Source organism: Cavia porcellus, unplaced genomic scaffold (assembly GCF_034190915.1).
Source record: "Cavia porcellus strain 051 isolate PalLab524CR breed Dunkin Hartley unplaced genomic scaffold, mCavPor4.1 scaffold_17, whole genome shotgun sequence".
In the NCBI taxonomy this organism is placed as follows: domain Eukaryota; kingdom Metazoa; phylum Chordata; class Mammalia; order Rodentia; family Caviidae; genus Cavia; species Cavia porcellus.
The window spans coordinates 51,017,965-51,043,641 of NW_026947500.1; the positions used below are offsets into that span (position 1 = coordinate 51,017,965).

The 25,677-nt window shown below is 53.6% G+C and overlaps 2 protein-coding genes and 2 long non-coding RNA genes across 10 annotated transcripts; 2 read left to right on the plus strand and 2 right to left on the minus strand.

The window, feature by feature from the left end:
• Window positions 1-5,409: 5,409 nt before the first annotated feature.
• Timm10 (translocase of inner mitochondrial membrane 10) lies at window positions 5,410-7,649 on the minus strand. 2 transcript variants are annotated; one of them, XM_003464223.5, is made up of 3 exons: window positions 7,513-7,649; window positions 7,044-7,142; window positions 5,410-5,694 (listed from the first exon to the last, which is right to left on the minus strand). In XM_003464223.5, the coding sequence occupies exons 2-3, from the start codon at window positions 7,112-7,114 to the stop codon at window positions 5,493-5,495; spliced, it is 273 nt and encodes a 90-aa protein (XP_003464271.1). In that variant the 5' UTR covers window positions 7,115-7,142; window positions 7,513-7,649; the 3' UTR covers window positions 5,410-5,492. The 2 variants fall into 2 exon arrangements, with proteins under 2 accessions (XP_003464271.1, XP_023418389.1); XM_023562621.2 differs by having other exon boundaries at window positions 5,410-5,730.
• Window positions 7,650-7,685: 36 nt separating this feature from the next.
• Window positions 7,686-9,593, plus strand: LOC111755303 (uncharacterized). Its single transcript, XR_002789874.2, has 2 exons — window positions 7,686-7,837; window positions 7,998-9,593. It is a non-coding gene; the product is annotated as an uncharacterized LOC111755303 (long non-coding RNA).
• A 5,306-nt stretch (window positions 9,594-14,899) lies between these two features.
• On the minus strand, window positions 14,900-16,665 carry LOC134470972 (uncharacterized). The gene is made up of 2 exons (XR_010040266.1): window positions 16,370-16,665; window positions 14,900-15,729 (listed from the first exon to the last, which is right to left on the minus strand). It is a non-coding gene; the product is annotated as an uncharacterized LOC134470972 (long non-coding RNA).
• Smtnl1 (smoothelin like 1) lies at window positions 16,058-23,969 on the plus strand. 6 transcript variants are annotated; one of them, XM_063228128.1, is made up of 8 exons: window positions 16,058-16,205; window positions 19,108-20,006; window positions 20,230-20,377; window positions 20,454-20,505; window positions 21,001-21,156; window positions 21,265-21,379; window positions 21,456-21,607; window positions 23,711-23,969. In XM_063228128.1, exons 2-8 carry the CDS (start codon window positions 19,110-19,112, stop codon window positions 23,853-23,855), a joined length of 1,665 nt encoding a protein of 554 aa, XP_063084198.1. In that variant the 5' UTR covers window positions 16,058-16,205; window positions 19,108-19,109; the 3' UTR covers window positions 23,856-23,969. The 6 variants fall into 6 exon arrangements, with proteins under 6 accessions (XP_063084198.1, XP_013001933.1, XP_013001929.1 ...); XM_013146479.3 differs by lacking the exon at window positions 16,058-16,205 and adding an exon at window positions 16,633-16,771 and having other exon boundaries at window positions 23,673-23,846; XM_013146475.3 differs by lacking the exon at window positions 16,058-16,205 and adding an exon at window positions 16,634-16,771.
• The last annotated feature ends 1,708 nt before the right edge of the window (window positions 23,970-25,677 follow it).

Sequence of the window (25,677 nt, forward strand, 5' to 3'; positions counted from 1 at the left end):
CTTCCTCAACACTGCTGCCCAGGTGGAATTCTCTGGGAATAAACAGCGCTGCTAATACGCTCTGAGCATGCACATGGGAACCTGCCACTGCACCACTGTGTGCCACTGCACACAGGCTTGGGTGGGGTCAGCCTTGCCCTTTACGCTCCGCTGCCTCTCCTATACCCCCCCTGCCTCTCCTATATCCCCCACCCCCACCCCGGCTGTGCACACAGGCTGTGTCCCCGGCACATGAGCAGGTGTGCAGTGCAGAGCTGGTGGGAGAGCTGGTGTGCAGCCGGCTGACAACCCGGCACCCTGCTCCGCACCTGCTCCAGATGACAGGAGCACCTGGCCGCCAGGCCTGAGTTGTTCCTGTCCTGAAACCTCAGGGGCTGGGCTGGGGCCTCTCATACCTGCCCTTCTGCCTGCATGGAGCCGCATGTTGATCTGGAAAGAGCCTTGGGTCCTCCCTGCCCAAACCTAGGAGCCGCTGCGTTACAGGTGACAGCGTGCCTGCTGCAGTCACAGGACCTGCCCTGAAGCAATCCATACATGGTGGTTGAGTGAATGGGAAGACAGTGGTGGCGACCAGGCTGAACTTGCTGGCCAGATCACCTGGGAATGAGCTGTGGGAGGCTTCAGACTCCTCCATTGGGAGGCAGGAGATGCAAATTCCTGAATTCCGACTTCTCCCTGCACCCCCACGCTAAGCTGTCACTCGTCCCTTCTCCTTCTTTGCACTTTGAGACAGAATCTTGCTGAACTGCCCAAGCTGACCTCGAATTTCCAACCCTCCTGTCTAGCCTCCTGAGCCACCAGGATTACAGGCATGCATTGGGGCACCCAGCTGGTCGTTTCTTTCTGACAAAGGGAGCAGATACGCTTGAGTTTGTGTTCCCTAAGCAGAGGAGACACTAGAAAGCAGCAACTGAAGCCGTTTAGGAGGACACTGATGTAGTTTCTACTTAGAATTTTAAAAAGAAGCTGAGCGTGCTGGCACACGCCTGTCATCCCACAAGGTAGACTGACAAGATGGTCAGCTTGTGACCCCAGCTGACCCGAATCAGTGTGCTGTTGGGTGTGGAGGGCCCAGACAAGGACTGTTGTCAGCATGAAAAGGAGACATGAGGAGAAGTTTGGGTTAGTTTTCCTGTTGCTGTAGGTTCTCACTTTGAGCATTGCTTTTTGGCCCAAGGGGAAGATGTGTGTTGTCCAGTCTCCAGGAGAAGCTTGTCACGGTGGCTTCTTGATAAGAACTGTTATCATCAGAGGAGCTCGGGATCTGGTTGTCACTGAGGATGGCTGTGGCACTTCTCAGTGGAGCCCTGGTCCTTATTTTGAGCATTGCCTTCTGACTCCAATAGAGAACCCTCAACCTAAGGGCACAGCTCCTTCACCCCAATGGCACAGACTTTCTGGCTTCCACTGCTGAACTTTGGGCTTGCCTTCCCAGTGCAGATGCATGAAACAGACTTGCATGAGTCCTTGTCGAGTGCTCTAGGCCTCCAGTTGGACTCAGGGTCACTGTTAAGAGCACTGGGTCTTAGGCTGGACTCTTGCAGGACACCACTATGGGCTCCAGGCCCTCAGCTGCATTCCTTGGGTCTTAGTGTATGGACAGATCTCCTGTACTTCTTGTATTTAATTCTTTGGTTATAAAGTGATTCTGTAAATTATGTGTCTTGTATTATATTGTTTGCCTTGCAAACCCTGACTACATCCCAGCACTTGGGAGGGTGAGGCATGAAGGTTACTGTGAGTTTAGCTGAGGGGTGGGGGGCTGGTGACTCCGAAGGAACTCCACAGCTTCCCACCTGGGCCCTCGCAGCCAGGCACTGCATCTCCTGCACCCACTCTCCAAGACCAGTGCCTGACTCTGGGCCGTGTAGTGGACCCAGTCCAACAATCACACGTCACATACCACACATGAAGAATGTAAGGTGGACTGCGGGCTGGGACGCCACTTGGCGCTCCTCACATAGGGACAAGAGACTGACCTCGAGGGCCTCCCAGCCCACGTCCCCAGCAGCACAGAATACAAGCAGCCAGTGTATTCATCTGCTGGGAGGGGACTCCGAGGCTGGCCCCAGGGAGAAATGAAGAGGGAGGACCTCAGAACTGCACGCTGATGCTGAGCCCACAGAGCGAGCTCCACACCTTTTGTCATGGTTTTTTTGGTTGATTGGTTGGTTGGGGTCTTTTTTTTTTTTTTTTTTTTTTTTTTTTTTTTGAGACAAAGTCTCACTGTGTAGCCGAGATTAGGCTTGAACTCATAGCAATCCTTCTCCCTCAACCTCCTTGGAGCTGGGAAGTCAGGAATGCACCACACCTGCAAGGGTCTTTTTTTTTCCTGGCAAGGGTCTTGAAACAACATTTTTAATCTCAGCTCTTCTGAGTCTCATGGGTTGGGTCTCTGCAGAAGTAGGTCAGGGGCCAGGGATCGGCCTCCCTCGAGCAGCAAGCAGGGTGGGCACTGATCTGCTCAGGCTGCGGCTGGAAAGCATCTGGGCTTTTGGCCTCAGTACTTGGAGCTCGCCTCAGTACTTGGCTCCTGCAGCAGGAGATGACAGAGCAGAGACCCTGCAGTCTTGGCTCCTATGGCTGCTGGACTCGTTCTCTCTGGTTGCCCTGGAGAATGCAGGGCCCCCAAGGCTGGCTGGGGCAGGCCCGCCTCTCGATGTGGGCACTCCCCACACACCCGCACGTGGCAGGCCGACAAGTCCTGCAGATGACAGGTGATGTGCTGGGACTGGGCCCCCCACCCCGGAGTGGTGGCCGAGGTGACCTTGGGTCCCTGGTGCCACTGCCTGCTTCCCACCTGACCTCAGGAAGCTTCGAACTTCCAACAGCTTCAGTTCTGCGTTTATGAAGTGAGGATTGTCAGGCCCACCTTGGTCGTGGTGGCACATGCCTGTCAACCCAACTCTGTGGGCAAGTTTGCCAGCCCCAGTCTGAAAACAGACTAAAAATAGACAAGTTACAGGGGGTAGCTCAGGACAAAGGCAGTGAGTTCATTGCCCGGTCCCGCTGGGTAAGTTACCCGAAACAGCCGTTAGCATTTAGCGTGCGACTGTGGCGCTAGCTCGATCTGCTCCTGCGAGCCCTCCCTTCCTCCTCCGCAGCTCCCCCTCCAGCCCCATCCTGGGCCACAGGCAGCAGGCTGTGATTTGAATCGGGCGGCGAGAAATGCTCTCCGCGTGCAGACCTGGGCAGACAGCGCCACCTGCTGGCCCCAGGTTGAACTTCGGGCTTGCACAGGGCCGTTCCTGTGGTCTGCCTCCTGGCTGGAGTTACCGCAGAAAGGCCTGACCTCTGCTCACTTTTTTGATCCTTGGGATTTGCATTGGGATACATCCTTAGGCGTTTAAAAAAAATTTTAAAACAAAGTGATAAAATGGCCCCAGCTGGGCTGGATTCTCCTGCCTCAGCCTCAAGGCTGGGATGACAAGCGGGCACCACCACGGGCACCACCACACCCAGATGAGCTGTCCTTATGGGTCAAGGCACTTTCCCAGGTGCTCTACTTAACCCTCCCAGCCAGCTAATGACAGGTACCTGGACTCTGATCTCACGGATAAAGAAACTGAGGCATGGAGCAGCCAAATGCCTCACCTGAGATCATACGGGAAGAAAATCTTGCTGGCGACTGTAGCCCACTTGTCTGGCTTGAACCTTCACTTGAGCCCAGAATAACCCCAAGTTACCCCATCACCATGCCCGCCTCCATGGCCACTTTGAAGGTTCAACTACCGGAACCCCAGGCGTACCCAGAGCCCATCAGGCGCAATCCCCATTGCATGCCAGGGTGGCAGGAGACCTCTCCCCCTCGGGACAGCGTGTGCAGGTGGCCGCTCCCCTCCTGAGACCCTGGCCAGCAGCCGAGGTTGGGAGCACAGGCTGTGATCACCTCAGTGCCAGATGCAGTGATGGGGTGGGGTTGAATGACAGCGGCAATGCTCCGGCCCTCTCTGGACTGTGTGCCTCAGAGCTGGGCCCCCAAACTGTGCTGACGTAGCACCATTTAGAGCCGGACTCCCGTCCACCTGCTGGGACCAAAAGAGCAGGAGTGCACCCAAAGCCCAGCTCAGCGGAAAACCAGTGCCTTGAGTCCTGCCAAAGTCATCCCCTCATTCTGGACACACTCAACCCACTGTGCTGGCCACCGTCTGCCACAGCTCTGAAGTCCTCTTTCCCAAGTTATTTTGTTTCTGAGGCAGAGTCTCACTGTGCAGCCCAGGCTGGCCCCAAACTCATGGTGAATCTCCTGCCTCAGCCTCCTGAGTGCTGGGATAACAAGCATGCACCACCATGTCCAGCTCAGTCTTTACAAGGTGTGAGGAGATCCGCTGCCACTGAGTGCCATGCAATGGCAAGACAGCTCCTAAAAACACAACCCTGTGTCCTCATCCACCCCGTCCCCAGATGAGACACCAAACGATTTCAGTTCTTCCCTAGAGTCAAAGTGACCCTGAAAGATCAACATTGGGAATCAACTCAGGGCAGCCCAGCTGAAGACACTCAGGAAAGAGGACACCAGAGCTACTGCAGAAAGTGGCCAGGACAGTGAGAGGCATGTGCTCCCACTGAGGGGAAGATCTGGAGAGGAACTAATGGCACCGCACCTTGTCTTACAACAAAACCTTTAAACACTTAACCATTCACTTTGCTTTCCAATCCCACATACAACTTTCCATCCCTCCTCTAAACTGCTCCTGTCATCTATGGAAATAGTCACCTACCTCCAAGCTGGTTGTTCGGTTGGTCTCACCATATAGTGCATGGTACAAAGTTGCAGTGATTCTCCTGCCTCAGCCTCCTAGGTCTTGGGGTGACAGGTATGCACCACCATACCCAGATCAAGTTTTTAAAAATATTTATTTAGTGCTGCCTATTATCCAGTCATTATGCTACACTCAGTAAATATTTTCATGTGCTTTACTAACTCATGTAATCCTAACAGCCCTGTAATTATACCCCATTTTACAGTTGAGGAGGCTGAGACACATAGAAAACCCACATTCAAGGCCACACAGCAAGCAGTGACCTCAGGTGCAAAAAGGAGGCTGTTGTACCAGTGTGTACTCTTAAAATACACTGGACTGGGGCTGGGGATTTAGCTCAGCGGCATAAGCGCCTGCCTTGCAAGCAGGCAGTCGTGAGTTCAATCCCCGGTACTGATAAAAAGGAAAAAGACAAAAAAAAAAAAAAAAAATACACTGGACTCCCTCTGCTGGTAGAGACTATGCCTGATTTTTTTCCTTTTTTGGAGACACGGTCTCACTATGCAGTCCAGGTTGGCCCTGAGCTCACTACGTGACCCTGGCTGGTCTCAGCCTCTCAAGAGCTGGGATTACAGCCTGCACCACCACACCAAGCTGTGTCTCACTTCTTTGTTCCCAAACGCCAAGCACAGTGCTTTGCACACACTAGGCATCAAAAGCACGTTTAATATATACACATATACACAGAAACTCGGCCACACTCAGGCCACCTGAAGCATACTGCTGGGCTCACGCGGGCCCTGAGCTCTGCTGCACCCTCTTCATCAGCTCCTCATCCTGCATGGACAGCTCGGTCAGCTTCTTGCCCATGCGCTCGTGGATGTCCAGGTACTTGGAGACACACCGGTCCAGGCACACGGACTCACCCTTGGACAGCTCTGCCTCCTTGTAGTGGGGTGGCACACACTTCCGGTGGCAGGCGTTGGTCATTCTGGGGGAGGCGGGGTGAGGTGGCATCAGCAGCATCCTAGGGTACCCCAAGACCCTCCAGTCATCCCAAACCCCTGCATGATTTCCATCCTTAAAAGTCTGTAGCCCTGCTGTCTTGGATGCATATGTGAGCAACAGGAGAGAAGCAGCAGGCACCCCCTGCTGTCCACCCAGGAACCCAGGCACTGCCCTTACCCTCCTTTCATGGCTGCAGAAATGAGCCTTGGGAACTCACCGAGGCCCATGCAGAGTCACAAGGTGACTTCACAGCTACCCAGGAGGCGTGTCCTGATTTAGATTTGTCAAGATAAAACAAGGGACACGGGGAGCTGAGCACAGATATCTGCTCCCCACTGGTGGAGCTCGCCTGCATTAGTATCTGTGTCCACAGGAGCTGAGATCCGCTAGGATGTCTTGTTTCCCAGATGAGGAAGACGCTCAAGGATATATTGCTGCTGCCTGGGGCAGACACAACTTGCTCCCAAACCTGCTCAGTGGTCACAAGTAGTCATGAGGGGTGACACTAGGTACTGCCCCACTCCTGCAGAGGTAACTGTGCTGTGGATGCGAGGAAGTTATTTAACCCCTATTTCTTCCTCTCAAAATGGCACAAAACCACCACAGTACCCTGAGGGTTGAAAAGGTAACACTATACATGGACTCCAGCCCTGCAATGTGAAAGGAGCCAAAGAGGGTGCTGGAGAGTGAAAATCATCCAAGTATGTTATGTGCCTGCACCAGTCTACCAAAATGAGACCCAGGAATCTGCATTGCTAACGTGCATTAATTAAAAAAACAAAAATAATGCTATGAATAGGTTAAATTTTAAAGCCAAGGGCAGTGACAGATGCCTGTAATCCCAACTCAGGAGGCTGAGGCAGGACTGCCACAAGTTTGAGGCCAGGCTGGGTTACATAGTGAGTTCAAGGTCATCCTGAGCTACAGTGAGACCCTGTCTCCAAAAAAAAAAAAAAAGAAGAAAAGACTCCATGTTTTACCTATTGCAGAAGTTCTACTATATTTCCCTGCATGTATCTCACATAAGACATGTTATCATTTCTGTTCTTGATGGACAAGTGTTGTTTCCATCTTGGAGCCAGTAAAACCACTGTTGCTATGTTTGAAAACAAAAACAAAGCATACAAAATGCTTGCCAAGGGTCCAAGTTTACAAAATGTTAACTACTAAACGGGTAGTGTCACAGGTAAACGCGCACCTGTAAATGGAAAGGAACAGAATACGGGCTGGCGTTGCTCGTCCGGCCCTGCTGGGCTCCTTCACGGCGGCAGCCCCTGTCCTGGGTCCACTCGGCCCCATCGCGGGCTCCCCCATGCCGGCTGCGCTGCTCACCTGTTGTACATGTCGGCCATCATCTCCACCTCCAGCTCCGCTGCCAGCTGCTGGGCCCGGAGCGGGTCCATCGAGCCCGGTCCCGCGGGAGACCTGGTTCTGGACAGACACTGCCGTGAGCAGCGCGCTCGTCCCCGGCTGGGCCACCGCCAAGGAGAGCGCCGGCCACGCGCTCAGTGGGAAACTGAGGCCGGGGCGCACTGCCCGGCCCAAGGTCACACGGGAAGTCCCGCGGGAGCAGCTGGGACTGGAGTCCCGGCGCCTGACTCCCGTTCCCCTCCAAGGCAGCCTCCGCCGGCAGATCGGGAAACCGAGGCTGCACACTGAAAGCCGCGCGCGTCGACCTCCGGGGGCCCCGAAATTCGACCCCGACTGAACAAAGGACCCCACAACCCGACGCAAGGTGGCACCGCTGCAGTGGAGATGTCGTCACTGGGTCCCCGGGAGGCCTGAAGCAGGGCTCACTCACCACAGCCTGGAGCGGGCCACCGCGCCCTGGGCACCACCGCGGGCAACGTGACTGTACCAACTCTTCAGGGGCCCTGGTACACCACGACGGAAGCACGTGGATCACTTCCGGGAGAGAAGTCCCGCCTCCTCTCTGACCCGGAAGGAAAGGCCAACGAGGCGGTGCTGAGAAGTCGGCTACCATAGAGAGGGTGCTGAGCGCCGGCCGAGGGAGAAACCGACGTTCAAATTGCTAGAGGGGATCCGATGTACCATAGAGGCCTTGGGTGGGGAGCGAGCGTCTCAGCTGGTCCGCTCTCTGGGCGCCAGGGTTGTCACGGAGATGGGTGAGCGTGACCGGCTGGGGCCGGGGTGTGGCCGAGGTGGGTGAGTTCACCCTCCCGGTGAGGGCGCGGGTGGAGCAGGCAGAGAGGACTGCCCCGGACGTGCGCTGCTCTCAGCTTGTGTTGCGCGTTAGATGCACTCCGAATGCTTTCACGCGTCTAGGGCTCAGACCTTGGCTCGCGGCGATGAAATCGGAATCTGCGAGCCGACCCGGCGGGCAGTGTCTGCGTGCCCGGGGATCCCGGCCTGCGGCTGCACTTGAGAACTGGTGCCCGCGGGACTCGGCGTGACGGCTGTCGGGCGTGGTCGCCGGCCCCACTTCGCAGTCCTGGGTGCCCTCCTGGGGTATCTGCGAGAGGAGCCAAAGGACTTTGGGACCCCTTTGGGTCCCTCCATCCGCACCATTGCCCGCAGGACGAAGAACCCTCAGACCTTGATTTTTCACGTAATTTATCAGTTAAACTAAATTTGCAACGTGTAGATTTATTTTTGAGACAGTCTTCTCTATGTAGTCTAGAGTGGCCTTGAATATTGGACCTTCCTGCTTCAGCCTCCAGAGCGTCGGGATTCCAGGCTTGCACCAGCACACCAAACCTGTAAGATGTAAATCGATGATGGGAGATTACACAGCCCAGCCCAGAGTGGTGGTACACACCTGTAACCCCAGCATTCAGGAGGCTGAGGCAGGAGGATAGTTGCGAGTTGGAAACCAGCCTGGGCTACAAAGTGAGCTCATAGTGAGACCCTGTCTCAAAAAGCCAAGTAATAATAATAAAATAACAATAATAATCGTAAGAGAGATAGCGCATGAGAGAAGGGGGCTGCATGTTTTATGAAGGGACATCGCTATTTTTTTGTAACCAAGCCACACCCCCACCCCTGCTGTCTCTGATCTGAAGCTTCAGGCCTTACTGCCCTAAGGACTTGTTTGTCAAAGCCTGTGTCCCGATTCTTTTAAGACTGGAGTGCAGGGTTGGGAAAATAGCTCAGTGGCACAGTGTCTACCTGGCAAGTGAAAGGTTGTGAGTTTGATCCCTGGTATCAAAGGGGGGAAAAAATGAAGTACATTTGTACAGTAAAGTGTGTAAAATACACAAATCTCGGGCTTAGTTTTAGTTTTGTGCTGGGGATTGAACCTAGGGCCCCATTCATGGTACACAAGTGTTTAACCATTAAACAACGACCCCAGCTCCATTAAAATTAATCTTTAAGGGCTCGGGATTTAGCTCAGCGGCATAAGTGCCTGCTTTGGAAGCAGGCAGTCGTGAGTTCGATCCCTGGTACCGAGAAAAAGACAAAAAAAAAATTAATCTTTAAGATACTTGCACATCAAGCTGGGCATGGTAGCTCACGCCTGTAAGCCCAGCACTCGGGAGGCTGAGGCAGGAGGATCATTGTGAGTTTGAGAACAGTCTAGGCTACAAAGTGAGCTTAAGGCCAGCCTGAACTGCTTATCAAGACCCTGTCTCAAAAAAGACAAAAAAAAAAAAAAAAAAAGATACTTGCACATTTGTAAATCATACCCACAGCAATTTATAACATGCTTCCTGCACTCCAAAAAAGTATTCCTTGTTTCTTTCCAGTTAATACCCCCTCTTGTGAAGTTACCACTCTCTGACTTCTGCCACTAACAGTTACTGTACTGTTGCCTGTTTGGGACGTTTATCTAAATGAAAATACGCTTTTTTGTTTTGTGCCTACCTCTTTAGCTCCAAGTACTGGCTGTAAGATTTCATCCATATTATTGTGTATATCTATTATTCGTCTTTATGTTTTTTGAGAGGGTATCGGTATGTAATTCAGGCTGAACTTGAACTGGTGATACTCCTGCCTCAGCCTCCTGAGTGATAGAATTACAAGTGTGCACCACCACACTCAGCTCTAATTTTTGCCATTGAAAATACAGTCACTATATTATGGAACTGCTCACTAATTAAGAAACGCCATGGGAAAAAGGAGGTATTGTTATGGGAGGAATCTACCCCTTAAATGGGGTATTTACTGAGTGTTATGAAAGGCTGAATACTATCTGAGTCTATAACAATCTCAAAATGACAAAATTATACAGACGGAGAGGAGATCAGTGGCTGCGTGGGTGAGGGCCGCTTGAGGGAAGAAGACATAGTCTTTGTGGTGTGAGATTGGAGCCATATTCTGATTGTGGTGGTGGTTACAAGAGTCTGCACATGGGATGGGATGTTACAGAACTAGCTGGACCTGGTGGCATTCTTAATCCCAGCTCTCTGGAAGGCCGAGGCAGGACAGTCACAGGTTGGAGCCCAGCCTGTGCAACTTAGCAAGAGCCTGTCTCAATAGAAAAAAAAAAAAAAATTTAGAACGGCTGGAGATGCAGCTCAGTGTGAAGGCCCTGGGTTCATTGCCCAGTGTGTCTCTCTGTGTCTCTCTCTGTCTGTCTCTAGCCACAGACCTGTAACCCGTATCGTACCAATGTGGGTTCCTTACTGCTTTGCCATCACCCGTGCTGTAGCTCTGTATGACTTCACCCTTAGAGAAAGTGAGTGACAGGCCATCCAGGGCCTCTCTGTAGTATACTTATTTCAAAATAAAATGCTTAAAAGCTCATTACAGAAAGGAAATCAAATCAAAAAGACAATGGGATAGAGCACCTACTCCATGATACACACTCAATAAAAAGCAGTCACTGTCCTATCTTTCCAAGGATTTGTAGGAATATTTAGAACATTCAGGAAAATGAAATGTACAGTCGATTGAGCGTCCTTAGATATAGCACCAGGACTGAACAATCATTCTCATCCGGCCACAGTCTGGGTCTATTTTTATCTCTAACAGATGGAGCGTTTTTATTCCCCCAAAACTACTATTTTCATACCCTCGAAATTATAGTAATTTCTTTCTTCCTTTTTTTTTTTCAATACTGATGACCAAACCCAGGGCTCGAGTACCTTGGCAAGCATCCTACCACTCAACTACACCTCAGCCCCAGAGTAATTTTGCAATGGAACTGAATACAGATTTCTCTGATCTCTGACCTCTCCAGAAGGTCTGTTTCTCACATTGTGGTAAGAATACTCAACATGATATCTGCCCACATAGCAAATCTATAAGCACACAATACAGTATTGTTGCCAGGCAAGATGGCATGTGCCTGTGGTTCTAGCACTTGGGAGGCTGAGGCAGGAGGATGGCCATGAGTTCAACGCCATCCTGGGCCATATAACAAGACTGTCTCAAACCAAAAACAAAAGTGAGCAATATAGTATTGTTACCTCTATGCATCGTGTTGTACAGCGGATATCTAGAACTTGTGCACCCTGGACACAAAGTGGCACACACTGGACAGCCAGCCATTTCCCTGCCCTCTGCCCCTGGAAATCACTGATTCATCTGCGATAGTGTCATTGTCACTACGACACTATGAGACCCTGTCTTACATGCCAGCATTGGGCAACCTATAAGGCAGAATCCCCAACTGTCCTTGTGAAGTTTTTGCTTGTTTTTGTTTGTTTTTTGAGACAGGGTCTCACTGTGCAGGTCAGGCTGCCTTTGAAGTCACCTTGAACTCACAGCAATCCTCTTGCCTCAGCCTCCCAGGTGCCCAGAAGATGGAAGACAGGTGTGCACTACCAGGTCCAGATAATTTCTTCTTTCAAAGCTTAGAGAGCAGCCGGGCGTGGTGGCTCATGCCTGTAATCCCAGCACTCAGGAGGCTAAGGCAGGAGGATCGTTGTGAGGTCGAGACCAGCGTGGGCTACAAAGTGAGCTCAAGGCAAGCCTGAACTGCATAGCGAGACCCTGTCTCAAAAAGACAAAAAAAAAAGCTTAGAGAGCTCCAGCTTTTGAAAACACCTTGGGCTTCCAGATCTGTGGCCCCCACTGCACATACCTGTCCCTCTGTGGTAATGGAGGTTTTGCCCTTCCTGCCTCACTGGGGCAGGTATGTGTATCACACAGTGTGTCAGTGCTTTGGACGGTGGCAGGTCGTCACCCTGGGGACCCGGCTGCTCACAAGAGATAGAGAAGGCAGAGCCAGGTGTCTCCCTGGACCACAGGTGCGTGAGTGTCTATGGCCTGAGAAAGCAGGCTAGCCACCCCACCCCACAAGGCCACCTACATGGTGCTCTGTGCATCTCCCACTGTCCCCTTCACATGCAACACAGCCAATAGCCATGTGGTCACCAGCCACAGGTGATGCCAAGCACCAGGGTCCAGCGTGGCTGAAGGCCCCACAGGATTCGTGACCCTGCGATGGCCTTTTCCCTGAAACCACTCTGCCCCTGCATGGCCCACCATGCCAGCCTCCTCCCCAGCCAAGCTCCAGCCAGCCTTACCCCCTGCAGTCATAGCTTCTGTCTTCTCTCCAGCACCGCCCCCTCATTGAGGCCTCCTATCGGGCCCCCCCATTACAACTATGTTAATCCATATTTGATTTTTCATGTCCACTAATACCTGTTTTATTTAGTTGGGTGCACTAGTATTTGGTGCATGTATATTTATGATGGTTTTCTCTTCCTCACGGACTGTTCCCTTTGCAAGGATGTAGTGATCTCTTCTCAATGTGTCTCGGCTTGAAATCCACTTTCTCTGCAAATAGGTTTTTTTTTTTTTTTTTTTTTTTGTCTTTTTCGTTTTTTTTATCGGTACCAGGGATCGAACTCACGACTGCCTGCTTGCAAGGCAGGCGCTTATGCCGCTGAGCTAAATCCCCAGCCCCCTTTCTCTGCAAATAGGATAGCTACTGGGCCTAGAATACTGCTCAGTGGTACAGCACCTGCCTGGCAAGCACAAGTGCTATAGTCAGGAGTCATACACAGAGAACAATTACGATTAAGGCATGGAGTTCATAATATAATTTTTATAATGGTCACCAGGAGTTAACACAGGAAAATGCAGGAAATCTATCCACAACACCAAAGACATAGATTATTTAGTCAAGAGCCTAAACCCCACAGCACATGTCCCACATGAGTCCAGATAAAAACCCAGAGCTCAGGAAAATGCCTCCCACGAGTCCAACTGGAGACCCAGAGCCCACAAGAAGGACTCATGCCAGTCTCTTTGACGGATCTGTGCTGGGAAGACCCAAGGGTCAGCGGTAGAAGCCAGAAAGTCTATACCAGCAGGATGAAGGAGCTGTGCTAGTGGGATGAGGGTTCTATGCTGGAGCTGAGAAGTCACACTCACAAAGACCAGGGATATCCTGAAAGGCACCACAGCGACATGGAGGCCCAGAGCTCCTCCAACAACAAGCACAGTTGGGTACATGCCAGGAAGCAGCGTGACGAGTTCATCCTGGAGACCAAGTAGCACACGTCTTCCCCTCCGGAGCCAGGAAGCAATGCTCAATGTGAGGACCAAAGTCTCTCCAGAACCAACAGCTCAAACAGCAACTCGTAGGACAACCCACAATACCTCCTTAACCCCTCAACACCTCCCTTCTTCTCCACCTAGTTATCCTGGCAACTTTCCTCAGGTGGAGCATCTTCACTCAATGCCATGCTGATATAATCCAGCTGGCATTAAGTTGACCACCAGTTCTCAATCCATAACAACAAGGTTGTGACTTTAATCCCCAGTACCAAAAAAGCCCTCAAATACAACAGCTTCCCCTTCTTTTCTCTGGATTTCTTGTCACATGGAGTATTGTTTTCTACCTTTTGACTTTTAGTATGTGAATTTCTTTTTGAGTTAAAAGTGCCTCTTGTATTCAGCATATGGTTGGATCTTGCTTCTTGATCCACTCTGCCAGTCTGTTTCTTTTCATTGAATTGAGACAATTGACATTGATGGTTATAGCTCATAGGAATTGACTCTCCTTGCTGTGTTATCTTGGTGTTGTTGGTTCCCTTTTCTCCCCTCTGTTTGTTTGTGTTGCCTCGTGGATTCATATTGTTGGGGTTCATGGGGTTTCTTTTAACATTCTGTTCTTGTGTTGAATTTCTGGAGTCTAGAGTTTTTTTTAAATCACAGCTAATGGGAGTTCTATATGCCTTGCTTATCTGTATATCAAGTTCTTTTTCCCTGCTTCAGAAGTTTTCTGCCATTACGTCTATGAACAGTTTTTTTTAATGTGGGTCACACTAGTTCCTGCTTTTTCACTGACTTCAATCAATCTTTGCATCATCTAGCAGCTGCTGGATTGATTTCTTGTGGTCCCTTGCTATTTTTAAGAAACCTTTCTTTTCATGATCACTAACCACAATCCCCTCTTCTATATCTGATACTTGGTCCTCACACTGGCTCCTTCTGCTGTGTATACTTTCACTGGAATTTTTAATCTCTTGCATATGTTTGGATCTGTTTCATGGATTCCATTTCTTTCCTGTGTTGGATGTTCATGGTTTCCCTCACTTGCCTAAAATCCTCTATTTTCTTATCTGTATCAGCTCTAAAGTCACTAAGCATACCTTTCATTATGGTTACCATCTCTGTAGTTATCTGAGAAATTCTTTCTGATTCAATTTTTTTCTAGAGCCTCATTGGTCTGCTTTGTTGCTTTGATTCTCACTTCGGAGACTCCAGCGGGGAGGCTCCTGGATTGCTCTGCCTCAATGACCCCTGGCTTTGCCTTTGGTGAGCTGGAAGTCCAGGGCTGCATCTTGCTATGGGTCTTCTCACTTTCTATTTTATTTTAGTTTAATTCCTGGGTTGAACCTGGGTAAATTTCTTATGACAGGTAACTTTATTATTGCTAATAGAACCCTTAGGAAATGATTACTTCCCAGAGATGCCTTCCAGGTGGAGCTGACTTTCGGGTTTTGAGTTTGTTGTAAGATGCTACCTCTTCAAGGGCCAGGGATATAGCTCAGTGGCACAGCGCCTGTCTGGCAATCGAGAAGTTGTGAGTTTGATCCCTGGAACCAAAAAGAAAGAAATCCTAGTTCTTCAATCTACTGGGGATGAGAAGCTGCTGTCTGGCCCAGCCCTTGGTTCTTTGGCACTGGCCTGTAGTATTTTTTTATGACGTTTAGGCAATCAGCCTTGACACACAGGAAGAGCAATTGATTGTCACCTTGGCTAAAGTAGTACAATCAGCAATCACAACAGCATCAAACAGCCTACAAAACGACAAACTGACAGAACTGTTAATCTGCTACCTTTAATGCTATGAACCAGATTTGTGGTTATAAACAAAATCTAAAACAAACCAGAAAATTGTACATAGTTAAATAAACTTTCAGTATGGCAATTTTATCCTCGGGGAAAAGTTTAAAAGGGGTTAAGGGGAGAAAAATAGAGAAACTGAGAGAAGAGGAAGAGATTAGAAGCAAAGCTGAGAACAAGGGAAGATGGTGCAGACTTTGGAAAACTGGAAAGAAGACGAGAGGGGAAAAGAAAGGGAAGAAGTAAGAGGAGAACAGAGCAACAACAAGAGAGCTAGAATCCATGTTCACACACACAGAAAAACAGGATCAAGAAAAAAGGAAAACAGAAGAACAATGTCCACCCGAGGCGAGTCTTTGCTGTCACTGGTGGGCGCCATGGGCAGACAGAGTCCAGACCAAGCTGATTAACCCGGCAGGCCACGGTTCCGCGGCGCTCAGGCGATTTCTGGTGGTGAGGCGGAATGCAATGTGCTCATCCGTGAAGCACCCCCACCCCCAGTGTCTCCTGCAGGCTTGCTGGGAGAGCCGCCACAGTGCTCTTGAGTTCCCAGCTCAGTTGCCCCCTCTCCTGGGGGATCCTGAACCCGAATAACTCGCCGGTCACTGCAGTCTGCCTCCTCTGCTGCTCCAGCCAACCGAGCATTTCTCCATAGAGGCCGCTTGGCCACCAGCAGTCACCATGCATCTGCAGGTTCAGGCCGCCCCTCCCAGGTAGCGAGTCTGACCCCTCTGTCTAAAAGTCTATCCTGTCATCCAGTACTTGGGAGGCCGAGGCAGGAAGATTGCTGGGGTTTGAGGCCCAACCTGGGCTACACAGGAAGACAAACAAGCAATCCTGGGTGAATGCAGAGTCCCAGCTCTGGAGGTGGCAGCAGGCATCAGTGTGTGGCTGTGGACGCTGGCACCAGGCCTGGCCGTGCACAATGATCTCCCCCAGGCCCTCCGGGCGCAGCCCCTGTCCCTGTGCTTTGTTTCTGTTGCTGGCTCACTTAGCAGTGTCTTGTCTAGCGGGACCCATGTGGGTGGCAACGTCCCGGGGCCTATAGAATTCGGGGCTGCCGGGGAGGGTGGGTGAGGAAGTTGAGCCTGATAAGCATATCACCTCTGACCGAGAGGGGGCAGCGCCACCACTGTACAGGTGGTGATCGGAGCAGGGGCTCTCAAAACAAGAAGGAGCCAGGCTACAAAGACAGCAAGGAGATGGAGGATCCCTGTCCTCCCAGCACTCCAGGCTGAGACAGGAGGATCACAAGTTCAAACCCAGTCTGAGCAACTGAGGGCCTAGGTGAGACCCTACCTCAAAATAGAAAATAAGACTGGGCTGGGGACTTGGTTCAGTGCCAAGGCCCTGGGTTCCTTGGATCCCAGTCCAGCCTGAAGAAAGCCATGTGTGCCCTGAGCCTTGGGGGACAAGTGTCTCCTAAGTGCCCATCACCCTCCATCACATACCTGCTCCGGGCCTGTAGGCCTGGTGTCCCTGCAGCTGCTTCAGGGAGATGAGCAGAGCTGGGCAGGGGCTAAGCACATGGGGTCCAGACTCTGGAGGGGTGGGGTGGCCCCAGGGCTGGGGCTATGGCTCCCTGAGGTTCACTGACTGCTGCCAGAGTTCAGGAAGGAGGACTCGGGGCCGGTGCGGCCAGGTCGGACGGGAAGGACATGGCGTGATTGAAAGGTGGCACCTGTCCCCACTGGGAAACCCAAGCTGGCTGGGCCAGGGGGGAGGGGGAAGTGTTGTACCAACAGGGCCATAAACAATGCTCAAGCAGGGCCAGGGGGTGGGGGGCCAGGGCCACAGCAGTGAGGCCACAGCTCACCACACAGAGGGACTTGAGGACGCCTGTGGAGGCCCAGGTAGGAGAAGCCTGCGGCCTTTGTTCCCGCACCCACCCCACCGACACCCTGCCTCCCACACCTCCCCTGCCCCGTGAGCCGAAAGCCCAGGCTCCTTGTGTATCTTTTTCTCTATAGAGACTGAACACAGGGTCTTTGCACTGAGCTGCACCCCCAGCCCTTTGTTCAGTTTTCATTTCAAGACAAGGTCTCACTGAACTGCTAAATTGCCCTGGTTGGGCTGGAACCTGTGACCCTGGGCCTTAGCCTCCCAGAGTACTTTCCGATTCCCTCCACCACTTGGTTAACTAACTCTGCTTTGATGCCCCAACAGTCCTTATGCTGAAGGTCATCTACAGAGTGGCCTGCAGGTGCACCTTCTGGGGCTCTGGGCACCTCACTTGTCTGAGGAATGGGGGCCGGGACTTGGGCTCCCAGCTTCTCCCTCCCGTGGGGATGTCACGGCATGACCAGAGGCTTCTTGGGCAGGGAGGGGGACAGATGCAGAGAGGGAGCTGGGAAGGAAGACAGAGGAACCTTTGTGAGGCTGGAGTGCACTCACAGGCCTCACCTCTGACACCTCCTGCGTGTCAGCAGGGTCCCCCATCCTGGCTGGAGTCTTCGAGGGACCTGGCCAGGAGCTCACAGCAGCCAGGTCTGGGTACCAACTCCAGATTAGTATGGTTTAGTTAGGAGAGCTCAACGCCCTGATCAACCCCTGACCTGTAACCTACCTGCTCTTTAGTTTATGTGCTTTGGGTTTCTCATAGAGGAGAACCCACGTGGTATCTAAGCGTGTGTCTGAGTTACTTCACTTGGCAGTGTGGTCCCAACCTGCATCCCTTTTCCTACAAATGACTCAGGTTTATCCTTCTTCACAGCTGTGTGGTATTCCATTGACAATAACGCCTTTTCAGGAGAGTCAGAGTGAGGTGGGGTGAATCTGCTTTCCTCATTTTTAAACTTCTCTCCTGGGTCTGTTGATCGAACACCTAGGGGATGGGTGGGTGAGGGGGTGGGCCTGCAGGAGCACCTGCCCTGCCTTTTACCCCCTAAGGGGGTACAGCTGAAGAACAGATGGGGAGCAGCACTGCCTCAGCTGGAGGTAGGAGGGGCTTTGCTAGCATCTCCCCAGTAAGTGTGTGGGTGGCTGGGTCAGGGAGGCCCTGTCGGGGGCTGGGCATGCACGGGCCTGACCCTGGGGCCCTCCCTTGTACCACAGCCGTCCCCTCGGGATGGGCTGCTTTCTGAGAGGTGATGGGGTGTAGATCAGCGAACACGGGGTGGTGCGTGGCCCTGCAGAGCCATGCAGGGAGGTGCAGCTGGGGCTGCCTCGGGATGAGGGCACCTGGGGTGCAGTCTGGGGAGTGGAAACCCCTCCTGGGCCTCCTCCCAGTCCCAGGTGGCCTGGGCACCATCCCCACAGTGCAGCCGAGGTCGGCAATATTTTTAGCTGGTGACAGGGGTGCACACCTTTCTGACCCTCTGAGTCATTCCCTCAGCCAGGCTAGGGTTGTTTTCTTTGTAACTGGACCCCAGGAGGGGCAAGGGAGGAAGAAGCTGCCTGAACCCCACCTGTTTGTAGATGCAGTACTTAAATCGGAGCACTTAAACACACTACTTACACTGGAGTACTTAACACAGTATTTAATAGCACCCCCCAGAGCTGGGTCCCAAACCTCCCAAGCCCTGCAGAGCCAGATGAGAGATGCCTGCTAGTCAGCAAAGCAGGGTCTCCCAGGTCCCCCTCTTTGAGGAACACAGGCCCGATGTGGGCGGCTCAGGGGCCCACGTGGCTGACTCCTTGCCCCACACTTGTCATTTGACCGCATTGGCCTGAGGCCGCCTGCCCCGCTGCCCTTGATGCCGCCTCTGAGTTACTTTGTTTTAAAATTCAATAACGTGGTCTTTAAAAAGAGGCTTTCTATCATGGCTGGAAATGGAAACTCAATATCACTCGCCAGAAATAGAAAGTAGCTGTAAAAATAAACTCTCGGGAGACAGCCATGCTGTGGGAGTCCACGCTGCTCCTCCAACCTGCTGTGGGTAGAGCAGGATTGCCCTCTCCTGCCCCAGCTGCCCGGGACCCTACTGTAAAGTAACCACCTTGAGGATGTCATCAAAGAGGCAAAAGCAGGGGGAGGCTGCGGTGTGGGTCCAAGCTTCTGGGGTCAGCTCAGCCGGCTGGGCAGCCTTCAGCCTGGCCCCCTTGCAAGTGCTGCCCCTTCCTATTGCCATGGCAACAGAGGATGCTGGGGTGTCCAGGTAGCGGCACAGGGGACCAGGGCGGGGTTTCTGAGGCTGTCTTCACCCCAGGCACAGACAGGGCATGACCAGGTCCTTGGTCTTCCTTCTAGACATGGACCCCAAGAAAGACCAGTTGTCCGAAGAGGGGACCACTGTCTCCCCAACCACAAAGGAGTCTGGGATGTCAGGGGCTGGAGCAGAGGAGACCAAAGACCAAGCAGAGAAGACACACACCAAGGACGGTGTCCCTGAGGAGGGTGTCCTCGAGGATAGTGTACCCAAAAATGGTGCCCCTGAGGATGGTGTAGCCAAGAATGCTGTCCCCGAGGACAGTGTCCCCAAGGAAGGTGTACCCAAGAATGGTGTCCCTGAGGATGGTGCACCCAAGAATGCTGTCCTAGAAGACAGTGTCCCTGAAGAGGGTGTACCCAAGAATGATGTCCCCAAGGATAGTGTACCCAAAAATAGTGTCCCTGAGGATGGTGGACCCAAGAATGCTGTCCCAGAAGACAGTGTCTCTGAGGAGGGTGTACCCAAGAATGGTGTCCCCAAGAATGGTATCCCTGAGGACAGTGTCCCCACAGGGCCAAGGGGGGAAGCCATTGGGCTAGCAGAGGGGGACCTGGGGAAGCCCCAGAAGGAAGCCGGGGGGAAGGAGGAAGCTGAGGCAGAACCTGGAAAGGAGAAAGGTGGGGAGGAAGAGGCCACAGCAGCTTCTTTGGAGGTGACAGCCAGGAAGGATGAGACCACATCTGAACCCAGGGAGACCGAGGACACGGAGGAGCCCACGCTGGCCTCACAGAGGCAGAAAGCTGACAAGGAGGCAGCCCCAGGGGAATCTGAGGAGAAAGATGGAGGGAACAGCAGAGATAAATCCATGCCCATGGAGGCCAGTGGGGACCAGGCTGCCAACCATGAGGCCGAGGCAGGATCTCAGAAGGCGGCTGTGGATGGTGAACCCCAGGAGGCTGATGGAAAGGAGGAGGCTGAAAGTGGTGCAGAGGAATCGGTGAGTGGGGCAGAGATGGGAAGAACACTGCACCCCCCCAGAGACAGACTCTATGCCCCTGTGTAATCCCAGCACATGGGAGGCTGAGGCAGGCTGGTCTCTGTGAGTTCCCTCAGGAAGGCCTGGTCTCCCTCCTCGGATCTCTTGAGCATGAGCAGGGTGGGGAGCTGGATGTCAGCCTCACAAGGCCTGGGCAGATGCTAGTGGGATTGGGAACCCACAGGCACCCTGTCCGCTCCAGAAGCCTGGAGACACTGAGGAAGACCAAGAGCAGGAAGATAAGGAGCCTGAGGACGGGGCTGTGGGGGTCCCCAGCTCCCCTGAGGAGTGGCCCGAGAGCCCCAGCGAAGAGGGCCCTGGCCTCAGCCCAGGTGAGCGGGGCAGGGTGCCCAGGCTGCTGGGGGGTAGAGAGTGACCAGGAGTCCAGCGTCCCCCTGTGTCCTGCAGATGGCGTGGGCCTGGAATCTGAAGCCTCAGGAGATGCCAGTACTTCTGCCAGGTGAGGGGGGTACAGCGCCCACTCCCAGCCTGCTGGCCACAGCCTCCCAGCCCCTGGTGTTGGGAAGGGAGTCGGGGTTCCTGGTGGGTAGTCCTTCCACCCACAGAGCCCAGGATGCCAGGAGATGAGAGGTGGAGCCCAGCTCACTCCACTCCTTCCCCAGGGGACCCCAGCCAGAAAGTCAGACCCCAGACCACAGCTCTGCTGGTTACCTCAGCCCTGTCCCTTAACCTCTTTTTCATTTTGTTTTTGGGGCCCAGCAGGACACAGCATCCCCCAGGGCAGCCATTCAGGGTCTGGCTGTGTAGTTCAGGCTGCCTTGGACTCATAGTGATCCTCCTGCCTCAGCCTCCCAAGTGCTGGGATGACAGGCGTGTGCCTGGCTCCTCTATGGGTGCTTTTGGGTGGCAGTGGCCCCTGCCCATGACCCCAGCTCCCTCTGAACCCCTGGCTGGGGTCCTGGCCCCTCTCATCCCATGCCCACCTCTCTTGTAGTGAGTCTTCACCTGGCAATGCACCCCAGGGTACCACAGAGCCCCCTCGCCTGAAAGAGAAGAAGGAGCCTGGCCCGGAGCGCAGGGTGTCGGCCACAGCCCGGCCCCGGGGTCCTCGGGCTCAGAACCGCAAAGCCATCATGGACAAGTTTGGCGGGTAGGGGTGGCAGGCTCCAGGCCAGGTGGGAGGCATGTATGATCTGGTGGGAACAGTGGGGGGGGCTGCAGCCTCCCAGGCCCAGCTGGACACAGTGGTGTCCCCCAGGGCGGCCACAGGCCCCACGGCACTGTTCCGGAACACGAAGGCAGCCGGGGCGGCCGTTGGGGGCGTGAGGAACATGCTGCTGGAGTGGTGCCGGGCCATGACCAGGAAGTATGAGGTGGGCATGGCAGGCACGGGGGCAGGGGCTGCGGGGCCATGGGGGGCATGGCGCTCAGCGGCCCCTCTGCCCATAGCATGTGGACATCCAGAACTTCTCATCCAGCTGGGGCAGCGGCATGGCCTTCTGTGCCCTCATCCACAAGTTCTTCCCTGATGCCTTCGACTACACAGCACTGGACCCTGCCCAGCGCAGGCACAACTTCACCCTGGCCTTCAGCACCGCAGAGTGAGCCGGGGCCCAGCAGGGAGGGCAGGAGCCAGGGCAGGACCCGGGTGGAGGCAGGGAGCCAGGTCCATTCGGGACCTTGGTCACTCGTCAGGCACTCTTTCCAAGAGCCGAGGCTTGAACATGCAAAGGACCCTGCTTATTTGGGGTCACCTTTTAAATGGACAGGCAGCAAGCATGGTGGCACACACCTGAGGTCCCAGCACTCAGGAGGCTGAGGCAGGAGGATCACTGTGAGTTTGAGGCCAGCCTGGGCTACACACTGAGTTCAAGGCCAGCCTGAATGGCATAGTGAGATCCTGTCTCAAAAAACACAAAACAAAACCAAAAAATGAATACCTGGAAAAACAGATCACGAATACACACAGAGGTGAAATACAAAGGGTGGTCAAAAATAAGGTGAATATTTACATGTTTTTCAAAAACGTGTCACAGTAAAAGCTAACTAGCCATGAAGTCCCTCCAACCCCATCCCCATTCCCACCCCCATCCCCATTGAACACACGCATCCCATCCCATCCTTCTTGCCCCAGCAGCTCTGGAACCCTCCTTCCTAGGGGTCTTTAGGAGGTGCGATCAAATGCACAGTGAGGGCCACTGCTGAGCACTTCACAGGGAGAGGCAGCTGGGAAACACCAGCGGATGTGGCAGCCTCATTCAAGGGCGCTGTGTGACCGCTGGCTCCTCTCGAGGGCCAAAGTGACAGTCAAAGTGGACCATTTAGCATTGATCAGGGACATGGAGGGGGCCATGCTACAGGCCAGGAGGAGGAAGATGAGAAGGAGGAGGAGTTGGCAGCGCAGGAGGAGCAGGAGCAGCTGCTACAGAAAGGGCCGGTGGGGGGATGAGCCTGCTGGAAGAGAAGGGAACATCCCATTGGCGTGGGATTCACGCCAATGGGCCTTTTACTGTAGTAGTCATTCTACCCACAGATCATGGTTGGTTTTGTTGTTGTTGTTGTTTTTATCAGTACTGGGGATCGAACTCACAACCATGCTCTTGCAAGGCAGGCGCTTATGCCCCTGAGCTAAATCCCCAGCCTCCAAGGCTATGCTTTTTAAAATCACACCTTGTGTTCTGTCAGGATGGTGGGCACAGAGGATCTCCACAGGGCTGGGGCATACCAAGGGGGCTGGGAGTTTTGGGGAGGGGTGCAGCAATCTGGGTCAGACTCCACCTGCACCATCTGCCAGCTGCGAGACCCCAGACAAGCTCCTTTACGCCCCTGAGCCCCTGGATTCCCCGAGGCTGCCTCAGGGGCCTAGAACTGGTTCCCTGCAGCAGTGGGGCACTGATGCTGCTGCCGGGTCAATGGATTCTGAGCTTGGGAGGGGGGACTGAGGACAACTGCTGGTCACTGGAACCTCCCCATTGGGGCCCCAGCCTGCCTGCTGGGCCTGCAGGTTCTTCGAAATCCTGCAGGGCCCGCCCTCCCCTGCCCTGGCCAGTGCGGCTTGGATGCTGGCCCAGCCTGTGGCCCAGGATGGCCTTTCCCACGGCACGCACCTCTTGTGCCCGTGCCCGCGGCTGCCTTTGGCACCAGGCAGGTCCTAGTTGTCCCTCACTGGGCAACCACCATTCTCCAAGGCTCGGCTCCTCCATGAATAAGCTCACGGCCTCAGCAAAGGGGGCACAGAGAAGTTAGAGGGAAAAGACTGGCTAAGTTCTCTGCAGGTCTGTATCACCCAGCACGGCTGCCCCAGGGCCATCCTCCCTGTAACTACACAGAGAACCTTGCTGGGTTTGTCCTTTTTCCGATTTTCCCTACAGAACTGGGGACAGAACCCAGGCTTTTCACACTGAGCTATATCTCCAGCCCTTTCTATTTTTTATTTTAAAACAAGTTGCTAGGTAGTCCAAGTTGGGCTCCACGTTGCGATCCTCCTGCCCTAGGCTCAGCCATGCACCACCAGAGTTAGGTTTCAATCCTGACTCCCAGCCGGGTCTCAGTTATCCATTCTAAGCAATGGGGTGATGGCTGAGCCACTCTCCTGCTCCCACACACGATCTCTCCCCACCCACCCTGGATGGGTGACCTACCCACTTCCTGACTCCACCTCCTCAGCTTTGCCACTCCCATCTGAATCCCACCCCGCCGCACAGGAAACTGGCAGACTGCGCCCAGCTGTTGGACGTGGAGGACATGGTGCGGCTGGCGGTGCCAGACTCCAAGTGTGTCTACACCTACATCCAGGAGCTGTACCGCAGCCTGGTGCAGAAAGGCCTGGTAAAGACAAAGAAGAAGTGAGGCTGAGACAGAAGGGTGCCCAGGGACTCACTGCTGCTCCTTGGGGACAACAGAGCTGGGGGCTGGGCTGGGACGGGGTCGCAGTCCTGACTGCATTAAAAGGACTTTTGCAAAGCCCTGTCTCAGAGCTCAGCACTCTTCCTCCTGGCCACAGGCACACTCCACAGGTGGTGGCCACAAATAAATGAGCCGGCATGGCTGGGGTCTCTAAAGCCCCCCAAAGGCTTCTGGGCCAGTGGTTTGGCCCCCAGTGCTGCCATGTTGAACGGTGGGGCACCTGGAAGACATTGGGTCAGGGATCCTAACTCCCAGATGGCACAGATGGGCTGGGGACTCGATGGGGTCACTGGGAAGACACAGCAAGGGAGTGAGGCTCACACAGGGTGGGGCCTTGAGAAGGCTCCCATCCTTGCTCCTTCCTCTCTGGTTCTCTGTCACCCCCTCTGCTTCCTGGTCCCCATGAGACAAGCAGCTCCACTTCCCAGATTCTCACGCCACGGAGGTTTTGCTAAGGCAGACACTGGGCTGAGTCTCTGAAGCAAGGACCCGGGTGAACCTTCCCTGCCCACACTGTCCCTTCAGTGTTAGCTCACAGTGGAGGGCAGCTGGCCAGCACCCAAGCTCTCATTTCCAGCCACCTGTGGCACGGTTCTCTCCAGTTCTATGCTTCCTCCTGCGAGAGGGCTCCGAGGCTGGAATGGGGTGAAAGGTTCCCCATTATCTCACTGTTGGGCTTGAATCCAGATGTCTTCCCAAAGGCCCGTGCACTCATAGGTGGGGCTTTTCAGAGCTGGCTGATCTAGGGGGTGTGATACTGGGGCTGTGGGTGGGTGGTACTGAATTGGCCCACTGGCTGGAATGAGCACCGTTGTGGCTGTGGCTGGATAGATTTCATGACCACAGAAGCCCAAGTGTGGGTGGCACCGTCTAAAAGCTTTGTAGTCTGGATAGAAAAAAAAGGGAAAGAGAGGCTGCTACTCATGGCCTTCTGCCAGCCCTGCCATGAACTGTTTCTCCTCCGTGATGCCTCTCTGCCACACCACCCTGCCTTGGGACCAGCTGCCTATGGGACTAAGTCTCTGCAAATTGTCAGCTAAATAAACCTCTCCCCCTTTAATTTTGGATGGCAGCACTGTCTCAGCAATGAGAAAAGCAGCTAAGATGCTCACCCAGACAAGGCCTGGGGCTAGGTGCTTCCGAGAGGCCCTGCGTCCTGTCTCTGAGACACTGGCATCTCTCAGCAGCTTCTGGCAGTAGCACCTACACAGCTGTTCCCTGCTTCCTTTGCTCAGAGCTAACCCTCCATCCCTGGTGGGAACTGAGGCCTCTTTCTGCTCCATGCATGACAGGACCTGTCCTGATCTGGTTGTACTGTCCTACAAACAACTCAGCTCAGCCAGGTACTGGTGACTGAACCCAGGGCCTTTGTATTGAGCTACATCTCCAGCTGTTTATTTTGTAACAGTCTTGCTAAGTTACCAGGGCTGGGCACAAATGTGGAATCTTCCTGCCTCAGCCTCCAAAGTGCTAGGACTACAGGCATGCCCAGCTATGATAGCATATTCTTTATTTTTTTTTTTTGATAGCATATTCTTTTATGGCCATTCATCCTTCCCATGCTCATGGGAAATGGGCCCAGTTAAATCCCAGCCCCTCACAGGGGATTTAGCCAACTCCAGGATTCTGTGATCATAATGGCCAGGCAGGTGCATTGCTCTGTGGATCTCCAGACTGGCTCTGGGGGGCACAAGCCATTCAGTCCACAGCCTGGTCCCTTGGAACCAGCAACCCATCAGGGAAGCAGGGAGGTCAGATTCCAGGA